Below are 21,452 nucleotides of genomic sequence, written 5' to 3'. Positions count from 1 at the left end.
CGTAACTCTTGGAACGTGGTTCAGTTCTTCTTGTTATTTTTCCGTACGTATATGTTCATATAGTATATTAATGTCTAATTTCTTGCAGACATCGCATCAATGTCTCACGATTTATTCAACTGCGCGTTTCATTTGTTAGCCTTTGAATATTCAAGTGTACTGTTTGCTATTTCATGATATTATGTTACTATTATTGTGTTGTATCGTATTGTGCATTACTTAGGAATATCATGTTCAAGCTTTCGGGTAATGTGGCATTTTATTTTAAAAAGTATAGATAATAAATCGTGAAATGTAAGAGGGTGAAATGCAGGACACAGATTTATTCGTTTTAATGAATCATTATTAATCGTTCGCTGTCACTCACGTGGCATCATCGTATTGACAATTCGTTTTCCCTATGTACACGTTGGCGATAATCGTAACACAGTAATTAATAATTGATAATAAGAATAAAAATAGTAATAATAATCGCAAAATCGTGACCGTGATCAATTGTACAATTTTCTCCTACAAATATACATAATAGATCTCCGCAAATAAATCTCCGTGTATATACATCTCTGTGTATAGATAACGTAACTTCTTTTTATACAGTTGACAGAGAATTACGAACAAGTTAGGAATCTCTTTACATCGTATAGCCTAAATGTATACGCGTTGCTTCTCTTCTCCTAAACATACGAATACATCCAATCGAACGAGGAACAAGAAAAACAAAAGTACTTCGTTTTACTTTGATCTTAAGCGAACAAGTGGAGAGAGGAAAAACTAAGAACTCGCAATGCCCGAAAACTGAGGTATCTACGATACGAGGAAAGGATAAAATCGGGCCGCTTTGATAGGATTTTAACGAGAGGACAGAAAAGCGTGGATAAGGAGACAAGGAGGAAGAAAGGCGGTAATTCGACGCGAAGCCGCGGAAAAAAATCGTCGAAAAATCAAAAATCCAGTCGAAAGAAGTATAAGTACAAAAAATGACAACAGCTTTATTACACATTGTATTCCATATAATATAATCGTTTATACGTACGTGCTTCTCGTTTAATTATGGGTCGACGAATGCCGGCCAGCGTCGTCGCCGGTCGACCGGTGAACGAACGATCGATTAATCGCCGCTTAATCGATCCGAATCCACGTCGTCGACGCTGTGTGCCGGCGCGCACACTTTGTTTTTCTTTATTTATTTGTTTTTTTTTCTCATCTTCCGCGTTCTCTATTCTTTCCTTCTTTTTATACAATTTTTAATATGCGCTCCGTCCACTATTTTGTTCTCCATTATCTTTTTTCCCGTAAATTTTCTTATATACGTATATGTATATATATATATATTTTTTTTTTTAAATTCTATACTCCTTGCTCACGAGCGAGACAAAAAAAAAAAAAAAAAAAAAAAGAAAAAGAAATACGTGACCTGACTTAGTGTTGTGGTAAGTTGTTTCGTTTATTTAATTATCATTATTATTTATTAACAGGAACATTATCGAATCTTTGTTCGTTACATCGTCATCGTACGTTTCTACATTATTATCGTGATCATCACTATCAGCATTATTATCACCACCGGCGTTAATTGATCGTATCGGACAAGTAGCGTCGTAGCGTGTCAATCATCGTTATTATCATTATATCAGCAGCATCCTTCATCATCATATTCATCATCGTTTGTTCAGCAGCTTCATCATCCATATAAATAAATAATTATCATCAACCGTGCGATAACAACACATAATCGTCATTTGTTCGCGTTTCCGCGGTCGAAGTGGGCGAGAAATTTTTCAAAGTAATTATAAAAAAGCTAATTTTTTGTCTATTCAATGAAGGTATGAAAAAGATTTTAATCGAACGATTATAGATTTTATAAACTTCAACCGAAAAATAATTCGAATCCTATCTGAAAAGAGTCGATTTATCGAATTTCTTTGAATCGCTATCGATTGCTCGCTGACTTCGATCTCGAAAACATAACCCGTCTCGTCGTCCGCACTCCGTTGACGACGACGCCGGTTTTTCATTTACATATATATACTTTTATATATATATACTTTCTATATATTTCTTCTTCTATCTATATATTTATATATTCATTTATTTATCCATTTTATTTATCTGTATTTATACATATCGCGAGTAATATTTTACCGTTGTGTGATGTGCCACATCATCGGAGGCGCACGCAGATACGAAAAGGTTTTAAAAGTTGGACGAAGGAAAGCCGATGGTCGAATGTCCCTAGAAAGTTACCAGATTCCTTGAAACATCGTCTAAAGTTCAATTTAACGATTCTAATCATTTCAATTACTTTATTCAATTTATAAAAACTAACTTTTCAAACATTCTCCGATAGCGAATTTTCTCCATAAGCTTTCCTCTTCCCTTCTTTATTCTTTTTTTGTTGTAAAGTTTCCTCTTTTTAATACAAAAAACACAGTTCGAAAGTTCGCTATTCGATCATATGGCTGGTTTCGTGCGTGAATTTTGATTTTAGTCACATTCCACGATCGGGGACGGTGCTCGTCGTTCGGACGAGGCAAGTGGAGGGCTCCGTTCATGGAATTTTCACGACTTCCGGATCGGGTAACGCGCGTTTCTGCCCCAAAGAGACGAAATTCGAATTCTTTCGATTTCTCGTCTCTTTGACGTTTCTGTTACCGATGCGATGGTACAAACGGATGGTTCGATATGGAAACGGCTAATTCATAAATTTCAGCGCTCGATCATCCGGCAAGCCAGGCTTGCCGCGAGAAACAGGATATCCCAGATTGCCGGACGATGAGTTTGTTCCAACGTTTACTGTACATTGCTATTTTACGCGATTACCAAGGACTCTGCGATCCCGAAGCTGTACCCTCGAAAGCCTCGTTTCAAGATCCACGTGGCACCGTCCCAGAAGAAATACGATCTTTTCTTATGAAATTAGCAAATGACAAAAGGAATAGAGGAACCGATATCGATCGCTTGTCGACCAAAAAAAAAGCGTTATCCGAAAGTCTAAAAAAAAGAGAGGAAAGAAATCGGAGAAAAAAAAATAAAAAAATCTCACGAAGGGGCAACATCGTTTGAATTCTGATTCGTCGTAAACTTTCTCGCTCGTAACTATATACGCACGGTACATACAAACGCTCTCCTCTCTCTGGTCGTTACTCTGCTTCGTACTCTCTCACAGCTTGCTCGCAAGCGAACAGATGGACACACATACATATACATGTATATTTACATATATATACATACTACATATACGAAAGAAGCACGCACACACGCGCGCACACACGTACCAAAACAGACATACTCTCGATGCATGCACGCTATGTCGCTATCGGTCGCGCACACATATACGAAACGCACACGTAGAATCGCATACATACACAATACACGCGCAATTGTGTACACGCAAAAGTAAGTATCCTCGCGAACGCGCCTCTCGTTAGCCACGAAGGAAAGAGAGAGGGAAAAGTCTTCAGTCACGCGATTCGAAAAAGAACAGAGAAAAGAGAGATTGTGTGTGTGAGAGAGTGAGAGAGAAAGAGAGAGAGAGTGTGTGTGTGTGTGAGAGAGAGAGAGAGAGAGAGAGAGAGGGAGAAAAATAGAAGAAGTAATGGAGAACTATCGGAACAATGATAATGTGATACGATAGAATAATATTAATAATAATAATTAGAATAATAATATTAATAATAATAATAATAATAATAATAGCAAATAGTAATAATAGTAAATAACAATAATAATAAATTAGTTCTGTACAAAGTTTTCGCTTCAAACATGATATATATATAATATTAATACCTAAGGACGAGTCGGACGACGATATTCGCCATCGTCCGCCTCCACAGCATTTCATTGTATATATATATATTTTCATATATATATGTATATTTCATTTCGTCCCCCTGTTGTCGAACTCTTCTCGCTGAAGTCTCCTCCTCTTTGTCTTCATCGTCTTCTTCTTCGTCATCTTCCGTTTCTTTTTGTTAAAGGACAGTCTCCTCGTCATCATCAACGTCGACGAGGATCGTCCCGCGTGATCATCTGGCGGAACGTCTGCGCGCGAGTCAACTTCTTTCTTTTCTGCCATCGAGAACAATAACGGCAACAGCGGTAACAGCAACAATAGCATAGTGGCTATCGCTACGGCTACCGCGAGCCACCGTCGCCGTCATCGTCATCGCCATCGTCATCGTTGTCGTCATAGTCATCATCATCGCCATCATCATCATCATCATTATCATCATCATCGTCGTCGTCGTGGCAAAGTCCGGTGGAACGTTCTCACGCGCGACGTCCTGCGCAACAGGAGGGAGAGAAACAAAGGAATCACGAAGAAACGCGCGCTCGTTCACCCGCTGGCCCATAACGGAGAGCCAAGCACGGTGCACCACACGCTGATGACTGTGTAACATTCGTGGTGGTTCTCGTGCGTACGTGTACATGCACAAAGGGATATCGCACGCGTGGTTCCTCTGTCGCGTCGGTCGGTGGTTGCGCGCGTACAACAGAGTGCAACGCCAAACGAACGTGAAAAACACAGAGAGAAAACAAGAGTTCTTACAAGAGTTCTTGATTTGTCGCGTGTGAGTCGCACGCGGGGGCATGCACAGCTTATTACCGGTCATTACGGAAGAAGGGAAAAAGTTCGTTTACGAATTATACAAGAGTCCATCTCGTCATCTCGTTCGACCGTGGCTCTGTTTCTCTATACTACTAGAATAACAGTTAAACACTCGTTTAAGAAGAAGAATAACTACACTTCCGTCGCGAGTGTCGCCGCTAGCGACGTGTCGTGTCTATAGTGATCGTCTATAACGTACACTCCACAACCGGTCTCGGCACCGCCACCGCCGCCACTACCCGGTGGACCACTGCCCCCTTCCGTGATGGTCGTCGGCCTCTTGAGCAATGCCGCCTCCGCCGCGCAACAGCTGTCCGTCGTCGCGTTACCGGCGAACACCGACGACCTCTTGGCAGTCTCGATCACGCCGACACCGACGCCTATACCGAGACCAAGACCCAGACAGTCCTTCTCCTTTTGGAAGAGGTGGGACGCCCTGTGAGCGGCCGCCTCCGTGTTCAGTTGCTTCGTTGTCCGCGTTCGACCGTCTTGCAGCACCGGTTCTGGCTTGTAACCCGAGCAAGAGCTGTCCAGCGTGACGTCCGTTTGAAACGACGAGTCGAGGTCGTCTTGTCTGGCAGACGCGACGTTGTTCACGCTCTTGTTCGCCGTCCATGTGTTCTTGATCATGTGAGCATCCCCGGTACCCAGGGTACACACACTGCCACCGCCTCCGCCGCTGATCATCCCGCTGCCACCGCCTCCTAGCAGTCCAACGTTACCGATACCAACCCCGGTGCTCCCGGTAGAACCAACTCCGGCTCCACCACCGACTCCACCCATTACACCACCGCTTCTTTTGCTCATGCTACTGTGAACAGCGTTTCGTTCGTTCTGTAGCCTGGCCTCTTCGTCAGCTTTTGCCTGTTCTCGCTTCTGTCGCCTCTTCATACACATCACCGCGACCGCAGCTACTAGAACGAATGCTGGAACTGCCGTTGATAGGGTTGCTATCACCACTACGTGTTCCGTGGTCAAGCCAGCGTCTCGTGGCTCCGCGGACGCGGACGCGATATGCCTGGACAGATTTCCCGACCAGTAACTAGCTCCGGATGGTGGTACAGCAGGAACAGCAGCTGCGGTGTTCGAAGGAGCCGGCAAATTGGCCGTTCCACTGCCTACTTCTTCCGAACAAGTGTCTCCGTGCCAACCCTCCGGGCATTGGCAGAGGAACCCGTTCACTCGGTTCAAACACGTGCCACCGTTTCTACAGGGCGCGCTTCGACACTCGTCCACGTCGACGCTACAGTCTTTGCCAGTGAAGCCAGGTTTACACGCGCACCGATAATCGTTCGTTCCCGATATGCACCGGCCACCATTCGCGCACGGTTTCGTCAGACAATAATCCACCTTATCTTGACATAATCGACCAACGTATCCAGGCACGCACTGGCAACGGAACTGATTGACTAGATCCACGCAGGTTCCTCCGTTCAGACAGGGATCGCCTTGGCAGTCGTCGATGTTGGTTTCGCAGCGTTCGCCGGTGAAACCGGCCGGACAAGAGCACCGGAAGCTGTTACCCAGGTCTGTACAGGTGCCACCGTTCGAACATGGATTCGGGGAACACTGGTCGAGCTGGGATTCGCAGTCGTTGCCAGCGTAACCGGGCGGACAGCGGCACACGTATCCGTGAAGAGAATCGTCCTCGCAGGTGGCTCCGTGATGGCAGGGAGAATCTCGACAGGATCTCGAGCTGATCTCGCAGTGTCGGCCGCGCCAACCGGGTGGACAGGTGCAACGATAATGTTGCCTGGTGGACGACGACGAAGACGACGACGACGACGAGGAGGACGAGTCTACGGAGCTTCTGATCAGGCTAGAATTGCCGTAGGGCGGGTCCATGGAGCATGATCCACCGTTGAGACAGGGGTTCGAGTCACAGTCCAAAAGAGGCTTCTCGCAGTTAGTGCCGTTGAAGCCTGGCGCGCACGAGCAGGTGTACAAACCCTGGCCGTTAAAGGTGTTAAAGCAGGTGCCGCCGTTCAAGCAGGGCTTGTGATTCGTGCAGTAGTTGAGGTCCTGGTTGCAGAACAGACCGCCCCAGCCTTCGTCGCAGAGGCACTCCCAGGGTTTCTGGCAGCTACCGTGAAGGCAGCCTGGATATCTCACGCATTGGTCGCAGTACGCTCCCTTCCAACCGTTGTGGCATCTGTAACCGAGACAAGAGAGGATGTTGCTCGTTAGCTCTGTTGATCGGTTTGCCGCTTTTCTTCGATGTTCGACGAACACGGGGAGAAAGTAACCGCGGCTACGCGCGACGGCTAACGGAAGCTTTCCTTTTAACTCAACTATGAATGTAAACGGAGAAACTTTTTAAAGAATGAAGCAACGTGAGAATGAAATTAATTAGAACATCATTTTTTGCAAATGTTACAAGAAGAATTTTTAATGAAACACGAACATCTTTATCTTTCACATCTTTTTCGGGGTACAACCGTTGGTACAATTTCCCCCGACAGGCGACGATTAGAATCCTCTGAGATTCTTGGTGGAAGACGAATGTCAAAGACCTCGTTAAACTCGTATGAAAAATGATGAAACGCGATAGAGGACGCGCAATAAAGAGGTAGAAGATGGGACGAGGAGGAATCCCCGTTTCCAGGTAACCGAGCTTTATACCGGGTGATTCTGTACGAACGCACGAGTTACTTTATGCAAGCAGTGGAGGTGTAACGAGTAGGAGACTCTAATTACTTGGATCGTTAAATACTAATCGATCCTCGCGGAGACGTAATTTTAGGGAATGTGATAAAAATAAGATGCTACGAAATCATCGTCTATTTCTCACGTCCGATAAAATTAATCGAACTTCCCACGATGTATATCATCGTTGCGGTAGCTTTCCGAATTTCGTTCCACGAGTCGAACTAAAAGAAAAAGCTGGCGATAGATATCGTGACCAAAGATTTACACGATCGTTGGTTTTTGGGTAAGAAGTTCCAGGAAAGAGAGCAAGGAGAAAACGCGATGAAGAAAAGGGACAAAGGGAGGAAAAGAAACGGGCGGAACGGTTGAACAGAAAAAGAAAGGCAGTTCGCCGTGACAGAGGATACGCGAAGGTGGGTAAAGGCCGCGGAGATGAAGAAGAAGAAGGCGACGAGGAGGAAGGTAGTATAGAGAGGAGCTGGATCCGCGACACAGGAGGGAGGGAAACGAGGAGGATATGGTGGTCGGCCATTACGTCCAAGGGGGTTATACCGAGATAGAAAGGACAAAGACGTTTGGTGAAAAGATAGAACAAGAGCAAGCACTAAAAAGAGAGAGGAAGAAATGAAGAGAGACGTGCGTACATATATATACACGATATTACGTATAAATACACCTTCCTTGCGCATTTATATGTACACTAATACAAATATATACTAACGCAAATTCACATTGAGGAAAGAAACAGAGGAAGAAAGAAAGAAAGAAAGAAAGAAAGAAAGAAAGAAAGAAAGAAAGAAAGGAAGGAAGGAAGAAAGATGAAAAGAGAAGAGGAGAAATAGAATGAGCAGGAGGAAAGGGAGAGATAGAGAGAGAAAGAGGGAGAGAGAGAGAAAGAGAGAGACGAAGAGCTTGAGGAAGGAGAAGGAAAAGGAGAGAACCGTCGAGAGAAGGGAGGAAGAACCTTAGTCAAGAGAGACAGGAGAGGAGGTAGAATTCGAAGGAGAGTGGGGAGACGAGTCGTCGAGTTGTGTTCCCACGGTTCGAGTCTCGGCACAGCCGTTCAGTATGCGGGTCAAGGAAAGGTTACGCTCCTCTGTGTGTGCGCGCGCCTTGCTCTGCCCACTAATACCCATCCGCCTCTCTCTCTCTCTCTTTCTGCATTTATATATATATATATATATATATTTTACATGTATACATGCATATTATATATATATGAATATATATATATATAATACACGCATACACACACACACACACATATATACATACACACATCGAGAAGTAGAGAGAAACAGAGACAAGAGAGATAGCCCCAAAGCAGTCGACGTCGCATGACTATACCATTAAATCCCATGTATACACTGAGCAACGTAATCGTAATCGAGAGAGAAAGAAGGAAAGACGAGCAGCAGGTCCGCGAACAGAGTATAGAAGGTAGAACAGAATAAGTCGAACTGTGCCACCATATGTACATATATGTATATGTACATATATACGTATATATATCCACACACACACACACATACACACAAATACATAATATATATGTATATACAAATTCATGGAAGTTTATATATTCGCGCGTGAGCTTAGCCAATGAGATTCTTCGAGCTGTCCTCTCTAGCGAACGAATCTTCTTCCTAGGGCGCGAAACGGATTTCTAATGACCGCGAAGAAACGCAGCCTGCTTTCAGCGGTACCCATACGGAGAAATGATCATATTCTTGATCCTAGTGCTATCGTATTCGAAATTAGAACAATGCACGAAATGAATAAAGTTAGAAAGTCGGTAGAATACCTTCGGGTACTGACACTCAAGGAGTTTAGGTAATCGAGTAATTGCTGGAACGGTGAAGTGAAAGAGGAGAAGTGTGGAGTTCGGGAATCGCACGAATACCGGTACTTAGGCATATTAGCGTGCGGGAATACCGGTATTCGAAAATACCAATGTTCAAGACTATCGATAAGGGTAATTTAAAATAGTGGTATATTCGAGTACCGATATTTAGAAGTATCTCGGTACTCGGTGAAAAAAGAACTGGAGAAATTGCAAATATTATGTAGGTATAAGATTAGGTAGATACGTTTAAAAGAAATAAGGATGGGAAGATCGTAAAATGATGCACGATATGCATCCTCATCGGTATTCAGTTACAATAACACGTACGGCTCCGGCCATGGACTCCGAAATTTCAATGGGACACCGTAGGGCCGCGATTCTTTCACGTATCACGAATGGGGCCAACATCCCACGAGGCTTAAGATGGCAACTGCTTTTAGCGATCGTATCGACTATTTCCACGCATACGATTACGCAACCAGAAAACAGATTACCCTTTGTCCACGTAATACGTTGCTATTTATTCGAAACCTTTCCTCGAAACGTTTGTCAACGTTTGATCGTTGCTATTTTTGCACCATCCATCACTACGTTGGCGCCACAAATATCTTGCGTACTTTATGATCAGTCTGCGGATGTTTTTATGCGTTTACGAGTCATCTAAATTTCCAGAAATAAATATACCATATATTATAGAATCAAGATATTAATTCTAGTATTTAGAAGATGAAACTAATGTTCGTTTAGATTTCATTCTTCTAATATTCACTTCGCATTCGCACGAAATCTAAATTTATACAAATATCTGTAGCCTGCTTGTAACATTGCTTCTATATTCTTATCCTCGAGTCCATTTACGATATGTTGCTCTATGAGAATCGACTCTCGTCTCTTATAATTAGGAGAAAATTAATGCAGTTGAATCATCTTTAAAGTATCCATATCCAATAAAACTACACTGCAATTCAAAAATTTACAATCGTCGAGAACCTCTATGCTCGTTTCGCAACAGGTTTTCCTTGGACATGAAAACCGATGCTCCGCGTCTCAGAGCGAAGTTACAGCAAAGCCCTCAATGTTTCAAAGTATTTTGCACGATATTCAACGAACAATTTATTACAGACGACTCGGTATGTTGTTTATTTACGCGTCTACGGTACGCCCATAAATTCCGGATCGTCTGGGACCTTTAAAAGCCGCGTCTCAGCGAACAACCTGGACGAGTGCCCCGTCTATTTTCGAAAATATTATTTTTCCACGACTTTATGAGAATTACCCCTTGGGAAAGAAAGTGGACGAGAATGGCGGAGGAGAGACATGGATGGTGCTCTCAGGGAACTCGACGGGGACCGACGACTGCGGCTAACGGGACAATTAACCCCAGTCTCGTACAGTAATTAGATGATCGAGTTAACTCTAAACCTTGGGTTAACGTCGCACCGAGATTCGAGTCCCATGCGAAGACAGATCGGAATTATCGCGGAATCTTCATCTGCTCTAACTGCGTTCCTTCTAAATTCGAGTATCGTGATTTTCGACAGCTAAATCGTTGTGTTCCTATGATCGCGAGCCAACGATGCTTCGTGATAACTGCTAATAATAATCTACGATGATCCACAACGATAAGAAAAATTGGATAAATAACATACGGAAGTTAAATCGAGTTATCCCATTGACATTGATATTAGAATTTTTAACGGGCATAAAACTTTCTCCAAACGAATCAAAATGAAAGATAGGGAAAACAGCGATCGAATTTCACATTCTACGCGTCTCTAGAATCGTCTAAGGCTTAAAACTCGAGGGTGAGAAGAAGGTATTCTTCTCTTGCAGCCGAGAAAAAATTCGCGCGCCAACGAGAACAATAAAGAGTTCTTCGAGGCAGCGGCATATTTATAGAGCAGGATTCTCGGCAAATACAGAAATTCCCGAATCGATCTCTGCCCTTAGTCAGCGTGTTCTTTTTTCCACTCGTCGAGTCGAATTAGAAGGTTCAACGACACAATCGCGCGACTTTCGAAATAGACGAAAGTAAAGGGTGGCGTAAACGCGACAAAAGAAGACGAGAATCAAATAAAAGGACGCGAGAGGAGAAAATTCGTGCCGGATGCAAGATCGGTTCCCTCGTTACGGCGGAAACAAGCCGGCTGCTTCGAATTTCTGTTCGTTCTCTTCGACCCCCGACGATCATCGTGCACGACGCGCCTCTGACTGTGAAATTACTGGTGAAACAGGAACGAGGGGAATCGCAACACCCGGAAACGAGTTCCGCCGATGATATTCTAATCGCGCACCAATCCCCGAGTCAAGGGAAAATCGAATGGCGCGACCCAATCGCAGAAACTGGTAGCTATGCTAATGGAAATACTTGATTGGATAAGGCGAACAGTTTTCTCAAATTATTTACAACGAATCGAGAATTCCGACATTTTGTAGGTAAATACTATCGCTGTATAGTATAGTTGCTTAGATGATTCGATATGCAATCCACTTCGGTATACATTATTCGATATTTTCAATAATCTTGAAACGATATTAGATTGCGAAGGTTTTCATAATTCAATAAATGCAGCTGATCGTTAATAACTATTACTGTTTGCTAAGCAGGACCCTAATCTTTAATAAATAATCGATAGATATAACGAAATATAATTGGCAAATGGAAATTCAGGAAACGAAAGGATTATAGCAATAGATAATCGTACACGGTGTCGTAACGACTTCCGAATAAGTAGATGATCTAGAAATTGTAAATGATAAATAATTAATAAATTGAAATTCGGGGAGAAGATTCGACTATAAATAAACGATTGTAGGCAGAATTTCGATGATTCATTAGAGAAAGGATTCGAAAACGGAACTGAAAATATTCTCACGGTGAGGCAATTAACACGGCTGGATCATCGATCGCGTTAGACTCATTAACGATCGACTTTCGCGGGAAGCTCGTTTATCGAGGCGTCGCGTCGCGTCGTTATTAATGCGGCACGAGTATGATACAACGCGTACAGGTATCGAGTCAGGAATGTAATATCAGTAAGGAAAAAGAAAAAGAAAAGGCGCACGAAGAAGAAGAAGAAGAAGAAGACCGACGACGACGATGAAGAAGAAGAAGAAGAAGAAGAAGAAGACTAAGTTGGCTACATGTACACATTATCATGAAGGGAAAAGACAGAGAAAGAAAAATGGTAGATTGTATGCGTATACTCACATGCACTCGTCGGGTCGACTGCAGTGTCCGTGCTGCTCGTCGCATCCGGGCAGGCAGCGGGCTGAAACGAGTAAGAAAAAATCCAAAAGGTTAAGGCAACTCTCCGCAAGAGGTCGATCGCGTCCCTCACGACTGCACGAGCGGTACCATACGATGCATCCCGATGCATTCCTCTGCTATAGGTAGTCGGGTACCAGGAGAACTCGATAATTCAACGTGCTACTCTCCTCTCTCTCTCCTTCTCTGTACAAGGACCCACTGTGTGTCGCCGTTAATCGAATTGTTAAATTGTTCAGAAACTCGAATGGAAAATCGATCCGCTGCTTTTGGGACAGGACAATGCAGGTCAGAGAGGTTGCTTTATCCAGAGAGTAAATTATGCAAAGCAGTTTTCCGTGGTAAATTGGTAAAACAGTTTGAACGTTTGAAAGGATTTGGAAAGAACGATCCTTTGATCGGTTGATTTTGAGATTAGACGTTTGGATGGAGAGCGGAGGTTGGAGGTTGAAGGTCGAAGCTTAGGCACCTCGAAGGCTGCGATAGCTAGTTATTTTTATAGAAAGAATTTTGCACAAATTTCCCGCGAAACGATGGTAGTTCTGTTGTAAATTTCTAGTGGATGCACACAGGTGTCGTAATGTCTCGTACTTGCTTCCTCGACCAAAAAGGACCAATTTATAAACACGAAGTCGGTATCGCTCACACCTCGAATATACGATGGAGGGAATCGTATCTAATTAAAATTTATGTCATATATACCACGAATCGTTCCCGTTTTCTGGGAATCCTGAATAGGAAAGGAGTCTGACCGCACGATTCCTTGCATAGCTGCACGTAGTAGTGAACGATACGTTGTCGGGTGCTCGCTCGCGCGCGTGCGCTCGCGCTCACACGGTCGCGTCCCACAAGGATGATAAAATTGTGTCACGTGTGACGATTCTTATCTTGCGATCGTGAAATCACCTCTAACGCCCTGCTAATTGACCAATTCCGCCTCCTTTCAAAATTATTTCATGAATCTTCCACTTTCCTTGACTCGAACATAAAACCAAAATGAAGACGAAGTAAACTGAATTACAACGATGTCAGAAAATCGTTCTGAAGCTCGATAATTACGTTTAAAACCTCGTTTAAAACCTTCTGCTGTTCGTTTAGGCATTTCTTTTTTTTTTTTTTTTTTTTTAATGTATCTGTAACTGTATTGTAATTGAAAGACAGTTTGTCTTCTTTAACAAGTGACAATTTGTAATAAATTTAGAAAATCACGCTTGTAACGTTTCATGCGAGTTATGCAAACAGAATAATCCTACTTCTATTCTTGTCATATTTTCCAAACAGGAGAAACGAAGTTCTAAGCAAAAACCTATGCACGAAAACATTATTTTAATAAAAACATTTTGCCAAGAGTACTTGAAGCGAAACTTGAAAAATGTAATGTACACAACGTGTTGATACTTTAATTAACGACGTTTCTATATATTGTTCAATATGGTTTCCCCACACTGATGACCAAATTCTGATAATAAATTAAGAGCAGGACAGGACGGGTACGAGGAGAAAGATCGTTCACATAGCAGCACACGCCAGCAAGGGTAACGAAATTGTGTCACGTGTCGCGCAGTTTATCCAGTCCGCAAATATATCCAAAGTCTTTCAGTTGGCTGCCAGCCACCGGTTCGGTTACGTACGTTCCTCGAGCATATAGATCGCGGATCGCGTCTGCCATACCACCACACCATCTCCTCTGCGCATCTATCGCGTCTTCAATCGGTTTTATTTCCCGCACACGTGTCTTCCGTCCGTGAAATTTTTCAGCAATCTTTCAGTTCTAACTTCTCTGATCTTTATATTTCGCAATGATCCTTCGTACACGTTATACGCCGGCACACGTTCTCCAAAAACGCGTTGCGGAATCTGTCTGAAACTCGTTAAGTAGGAGTTCGAGGTCGACGATATTTGTCGAATACAAAAATTACACGATACACTTCGAAATTGTTCACAGTGGATTTTTTTATTTGCAGTACAATAAGTATTCGTGGTTAACGATATTTTCGACTACCAGAATTCAACGGCACACTTCGAAATTATACACAGTCGATTCCCTAATTACTTGGAATAAAATGGAATATAAACAGAAGAAGATATAACTAGAATTTACATATATACAAGAGAATTTTTCACTAATTCTTCCATTAATTACGATTTTTAGTTCAAATGATAAAAACCCACGATCAGATTAAACGGAGACTATATTTTCGTTTGTAAAAATTGTAAGAGCAAAGTTCTTTCATCGAAAGGATGTTTCATGAATGAGAAACCCTCTCTACAGGGTACGTCTTTCTTTTTTCCCAGTCCAGTAAAACGGATAGATCTCAAAAGTATTTTCAAGTTGGATGCTTCCTTCGAAACTGTATGACAAAAGTTAATTCCTTAATTATTTGGCGTGCCTTAGAAAAATCGGTCAACTGGAAAGAGAATAAGTCCATCGACCGAATGAAAATAAAGAAAAAGAAAAAAAGAAAGAAAAAGAAACAAGGCCAACCTAACCCTACCGAAAGAACATTTCACAGATGAACAATCTTTCATAAAGGCACGTCTTTCTCTCAGCTCACAGAAAGAATATAGAAGTTAAGAGATCGCGAGGTGAAAACAAGCTGGACAAAAGATCTGCGAAGAACTCGGTCGGCTAGTGTCTTCCTGAATGAAGGGGTTGAAGGTGGTTCGTCTGGATAAAGGAGAGAAGGTGAACCCTGTGGCAGAGCGTGTGGGGGCCACTGAGAGGAGAGGAGAGGGCCGATGGGCCGCGTGACCTTGGCACCGAGCGCAACGGCCCACGAAGGCGGCTCTCGATGGAGCTCGCCAGTCTCGACGCGCTAAGGAGCGTATGGTATTTATAGAGTGGAGAACCGTGAGGAACGAGTCTCGAGTTTGGTTGCTGGATCCCGCGGGACGACGAAAGGAACGGGCAAATCGCACAGATTCTACCGGCCCTTGGAAAAAGAAGAATTCAAAAGCGGGACTGGAAAGAGGGAGGGAGAGCAAGAGAGAGAGAGAGAGAGAGAGAGAGAGAGGAGGATTGGCTTTGGTGAAAACCGACTGTTCCTGAATTAAACCCTGGGATTACGGCAACGTCTGATGCCGAGTTTAAACTCGGATAGACTATGTTGTGGCATTGGTGTGTGGTAATCTTTCGCGAAGTATGTATCATCCTCAGCTGATCGGAGAGAATTGGTAGAGTTGCTTTCGTGTTAATTAAATTCGAATCAAGCGTCAGTTAAGAAAAAATTTCATCTTTCCACTATACTTACATAATATATATTTTATTTGTCTTTATATAAAATGCACTGTTGTAACGATAAAGGTAATATTGAATTGGAAGGATAAATGCTTGAAAATTTGTGGCCGATAGTCTATATGGTAATATGCCGAAGAAATAGAGCACAGGAAACAGCATAAACATGGCTGAAAGCGCCCTAGATTCGCAGGTACCATTCGGCCAGACATTGACAATAGACTCGTGGCCGTCAGCTGATGGAAGAGCCGCGAGGAGACCGCAACCTGCGCCACGCAACAGACCCTTCTGATGAAGAACTTCGACAACAACCGCGTTCCTCCTTTCCTTCCACGTAAAGACACCATGAAACGCGTCGAAACCGATATCATTCTATTTAAACGTCCACAAGCCTGTAGCCGTACTTTCGCTCCCCTAAATGAATTTTACGACTCGTGTCCAACGTACGTATCGATTTTTCTCCGGTCTCCGACTGCTAACCGGCGCGGCGTCGTTTCGTGCCTGACCTTTCGTGGAACAGCGACAATGAGTTTCAATCGAACATTCTCCCCCCTATCTACCTCTGTCTACCTGACGCGCTAAACAGGACTATTGCTCTATAGAAAGTTATAAGCAGAGCCGAAGAAAGCATCGAAAGAAAATCCAGGAAATACTGGCACAGGTAGCTCCATCAGATCTGTTCAATAAGAAAGAGAGACAAGAAGAAGAAGAAGAAGAGTGACGGGGACCAATGGCCAGGGGAGGGGTTGAAATGGAAGCGGACTGTGAACGTGAGGCCGGTGCAGCTGTTGGTTAAAGCACCGACCTCTGTGCAGCTGTCAGGGGCCCACTCGGCCTCTTTCGGCGTAGTTCGGCCGCTCGTGTTGCAGCTGCCTCTGCAACAACCCCTGTAATACGTTCAGGCACCCCCGAAAATGCGCCTGGCTGCAAGCCACCCTATCCTTCCGCTACCCCTAGCCTCGTTAACCCGTTTTACAGGACGATCGGCTATATACAGTGTTATAGCATGCTCGAGGGACTGGTTTTTGTGCACCGGCCTTTCTTCTCCTTTTGCGTGTCTCCAACGATTAACCGTTTATGTCAGTGTGTTTTTCTGCTGCTCCGATGGGTCAGCCCTTGTTTGAATTTTACTTTACGTTTTACCTTACGGAAACTGGAATTGAGGAAGGTTAATGGATAAATTGAATTGCAAGCCGATGTATTTTCCTTCTTCTTCTTCCTTTTCTCTTTCTTTTTTTTTTCTTTTTTATGAATTTACCAGGTTGATTGGAATTCAAATGGAAGCTTCGCTCCTAACTTTTCGACGTCAATTACGTTCGATGGATTTCGAAGAGCGATAGAGTGATTGGATCGAAAGTAAGTGGAAGAATGCAGCAGGATTAACGGACAGATAAAATCGAAAAGATAATTGCCCAAAGGGGGGTCGTCACATTTTTCTGCCCACGGGTGGTAGACATTTTTTTACAGAAAGCGGCACACCGGGTCAGCTGAGCAAACGCGCTGAGTACACAGCCGCTAGGACACGATACACGCGTGTACTCTTGCCATTTCTAGAAACCGAACCTCGATGGCTACCATTGCTTTTTGTACCGTTCTCACGAAACTTGTTTGCCAGGCAAGTTCAATTTCAATATATTTTTCAACACATCTATTATTTATCTTCTTACTAATTCGTCGCATATATTAGCGAAAATAAACGAAGGAAGTGTTACGCGCCGATAACTGTGAATCTCGCGCAAAAAACACTTGGAACAATGACAAGACGATCGAGCAAAGAGTGTCACATACATTACGTGGCGATTAATCGTAGTCGATCTGTTTCCTCGTCGCCAGACCTCGCACGCGTCCACGGGACCAGAACTCGCATTAAATCGCAACAATGGCCCATTCTCATCGCGTCGAGAGGGCGGTGGCGGTGCAGGAGGAACAGGAAGGCGGCGAAAATCCTGGAAACGGTGGCGTGGGCGTGAGCTTGGCCGCACACGTGAGAAAAGATCGGCCTGCGATCGCAACGAGAGGCAACCGTGTGGTCGTCGGCGTTTTTTGCCGTCTATCAGAGACAGGGACGGCACTCGACAGAGACTGACTTTCCTTCGCGAAACTCAACGCACGAACAGACGATTCCACGAATGGCCGGGAATGTCACGAAATGAAGAGTAAGTAGTCTATTAGTAATCAATGCGCGGAGAAACTTTGTCGAGCGCCGGTGCTCGACGACGAGTGCAACGACCGATCGACGACGGCCACGAGAACACACCCGGAGACCCTGTCGACGACTTTGACTCTTCCTCTCGTCGATCGTTACAAGAGGATTATTGAAGCGCAGGGAGGATGATTAAGGGAAGATCGACGGAAGTTTACAGGTGTTTCGAAGATTCGAAACTCGCAAGATTTGTAATTTTGTATGGCTTTATTTGGTTTACATGCGTTTACGTACGGTTGGATTTGCACTTGGGAAAAATAGGTACAATTAGGTGTGTACCCAGCTGTCTGTGAACAAATTTCCAAATCTTTCATGGATTTAAAAGTTTAGAGAGTGTTGGTCAGTTTCAGTTCATCGCAAAGTCCAGGTTACTATTTGACATAAACGTTGGCAGGAGAAAAATTCTCATAAAATCGTGGCAGGTTTGTCGATGTTCGATCTTACAATCGAAATAATCTACTGTTCGATTAGAACGATTTCAAGTATGTAACAACGTCTTAATGACTGGATGGATCACGAGATCGTTTATAGGATCGTTTAGACTAGCGATTGTGGCGAAATTCGCGAATACCATTGCCCTGACAGCGAGTTGACTCGAATGTTGGCCGCGGACGGGAATGCGATGACTTGGCACGCTGGCAAAGGAAGCAAAATAAGATCGAGATCTCGGATGCCATCGTCGAGGGAGAGAAAAAGGCCTCCCGCGCGAGCTCTCGCGCGCGCGGATCTTGCGAAACCGAGTCCATTCAAATCCATCCTTCCGACACTCCTGCAACCATCGACCAACAAACCAAAGAAACGAGACAAGAAAAAAAAAGTTAAAAAGCAATGCCGTGAAACAAAGGAGAGAAAGCGCAAGAACGATCGAAACGATCGAAGACAAAACGGAAGAGAAGGTTTGGAAGGTCCTCGCGCCAGCTGCACCACGTAACCTGCTCGTCGTAAACTAGAAGCATCGAGAGGCAAGCGCAGCGACAGCTACGTGGCGATCCAGTCGTCCCGTTCCAGTCTCATCCGCGTGCACACCCACACGTCTATGCGGGTGAGACGAGCCTCCAACACGGTGAGAGACTGAAAGAGCCACACACGATGGAGGAGTTTCCATCCACACATCAACGATTATCCTGAACGTGCACGAGGTGCACGTGGAATGTAGACACTGAGAGCTACACGTATATACGTACACGTACAGATTAATCCTGAGAAGCTCGAGAGAGGAGAGCTCAGGTACGCGAGAACGAGCGACAAGGAGGATGCTGGATACAGAAGACGAACTCGAACACGATCAGAAGAGAGAATATACTCATATACATACACACACGTATACATATGAAGAGAGAGAGAGAGAGAGAGGAAAAAAGAGAAAGAAAGGAGAGGAGGAAACACGTATATACACACACGAAGAAACGGATAGACAGCAGATACGGATATAACAAGGGAGTGGAGGAGGGAGGGGAGAAAAGGAGAGAGAGAGAGAGAGAGAGAGAGAGGTATAGAGAGGTGCACTGGGTACAGAGCGGGGCCAGAGCAGAAAGAGAAGGCTCTCTCTTTCTGGTATGTGTGCGACGCGCGCGCGAGCCGAGCGTGGGAAGCTGCTGCACGCTCGGACCCGACACTGCACCGACACTGCACCGGGCCTCTCCTTCGTGGACTCTCGTCGAGTTTGTCGAGTTTCGTGCTACGAACGAGAATAGAGAGAACGCTATATACCGGCCGGCGCGGACTAACGTCCTGGAGTGAATGTTATATAAGCGTTGAGAGGCGAGCTGACTAGCCTCTCCGGATGGATTCTACGCGAGTTTTCTGAAAATTATACTTGGCTCTTTCTACCTTCTTCCATACATCGCCGTTTAAAGGCTTTAGAAGCGAAATATTTGGAAATATCATGCAATACGAAGCGATGCGTTCGTTTTTATCGGCTGGCGAATTTGTATATTCTCTAAATTAACGTAATCCTTCGATAACGTAATTTGACATTTTATCGTAATCGTTGATCGATATATGAAATTTGATTGACGTGACTATTAAAAGCGTGGTACAATTATACCTTTCTCTGTTGTAACGACCACTTTCGTTGCCATTGACACGACACTTGGAATTCTACAAACTCTTCCCCTGATTCCCTGCTCGCATAATTTCCCACGTCATTTAACCCTGTTACACAAATCACGTTGCTCGTCCTTTTCGCGTGTCATCAGAACAAGCACGGAAGAAAATCCTAAATTCGACAGCCTCTCCGATTACCAGCGAACAGTATAAATTACGCGACGGTGAGGACGCGAGACACAGAGCCGGACGGGACAAGGGATGAACAGAGAGACGAGGAGAGTCACGGAGAGAAGAAGAAAGAGAACGTCAGAGAGGATCGTCTCTGTAATTTCATACACGGAATTCCTACAAAAGGAGGGATGTCACGCGCGGTGCAGTCGCGATGGGAAGCGTGGGAGTGCACGCATGTTACGTGTACGATAATAGGCGCTGCAAGGAGAAAATAAAAAGAGAGCAAACTTACGTGTATTGCAGTAGTCACCCTTCCATCCAGAGAGGCAGACGCGCTCTCCGGACGGGCTGCAGCTGTAATGACCGAAATTGTCGTCCCTCGGCCTGCACAGATTTTCACAACCCTTTCCATAGTAGTGCGCCACGCAAGTCACCCTATATTCGTACACCATCTTCGCGTGTGCGCTTCTGTATTCGTCCTCGGTCCAATTCGGCCCGACGTCCAGCCACTTTTGCGTCGTCAGCCTGGTTATCAATACTTTTTCTGGAAATTAAGAAAATTGTCTGCGTTAAGATTTTGTGATATTTCCTTCTATCTTTGTTATTCCTGAGAACTGGGAAATGTAAATTCTTTCACTGCATTAATTACTGCTAAATGCTATTAAGGTTTCGTTGCATCTTTTTCTTTCTACGCTATGAAACTGTCTTAAAATATTTTTATTCTTTTCCCCAGTCTTTTCTTATACGAAGCAATAGTTTTGTTTACAGTACGACAATATTGCTTTCCCAGGAGATCAATTAACCTCGCTGTAATTCAAATGGATTTGCCAAGAGATTCGCTCCGATTGATACGATACAATTAACTGCTCCGTTTGCCCGGCTGAAATCAATTCCAATTTACCACCCATTGATTTCGACACGTCCGCGATGTCCCACGTGTCGCCGTATCCCCCAGAAACATCCCTAACAATACCACCTATCATTCTATACTCTCTCGCTCTATACGACCGACCAACCCCTCCGATCAATTACTACGACGATTCTTCAACGCGACAATTTCACGCGTCAAAATCACGCTGATCGACGCGACACTAAATCGAAAGCGTATTCAAAAATCTATCCCGTTGAAAGCAACGCGATCAATACGATAAGTCTGAAATTTGACGCTTCCAAGTTTCATAAATCAACACGAACCAACCTCGAAAGAGTACTAAAAGATCGATCGCCGGTGATCATCATCGTCTTGGCGCATCTCGATCGATCAATCGTCCACGGCAGAGGGAGAGAGTGCGGCACGAAACGCGAAAAGTAATTAAGCATGTCCATCGGAAGGGCAGAAAGAGAGAGAGATAGACAGATAGATAGAGAGAGAGACAGAGGAGCAGCGAGGTGGTGGTGCTGCGCCCAATGATGCGATCGAAG

At 44.2% G+C, this 21,452-nt stretch overlaps 1 protein-coding gene across 1 annotated transcript in view; it reads right to left on the bottom strand.

Moving 5' to 3' along the window:
- Nucleotides 1-963: 963 nt before the first annotated feature.
- LOC126864272 (neurogenic locus protein delta) overlaps nt 964-21,452 on the bottom strand; it is a 48,317-nt gene continuing 27,828 nt past the window's right edge. The window contains exons 4-6 of the mRNA XM_050615453.1: nt 20,323-20,574; nt 12,316-12,376; nt 964-6,761 (exon numbers count right to left, since the gene is read on the bottom strand). Coding sequence (XP_050471410.1) covers nt 4,742-6,761; nt 12,316-12,376; nt 20,323-20,574 — 2,333 coding nt within the window. The 3' untranslated portion in view covers nt 964-4,741. The remainder of the gene's footprint in view (nt 6,762-12,315; nt 12,377-20,322; nt 20,575-21,452) is intronic.

The sequence above is a fragment of the Bombus huntii genome, chromosome 3, assembly GCF_024542735.1.
Source record: "Bombus huntii isolate Logan2020A chromosome 3, iyBomHunt1.1, whole genome shotgun sequence".
NCBI lineage: Eukaryota > Metazoa > Arthropoda > Insecta > Hymenoptera > Apidae > Bombus > Bombus huntii.
This window is presented reverse-complemented; position numbering and strand designations above follow the sequence as displayed.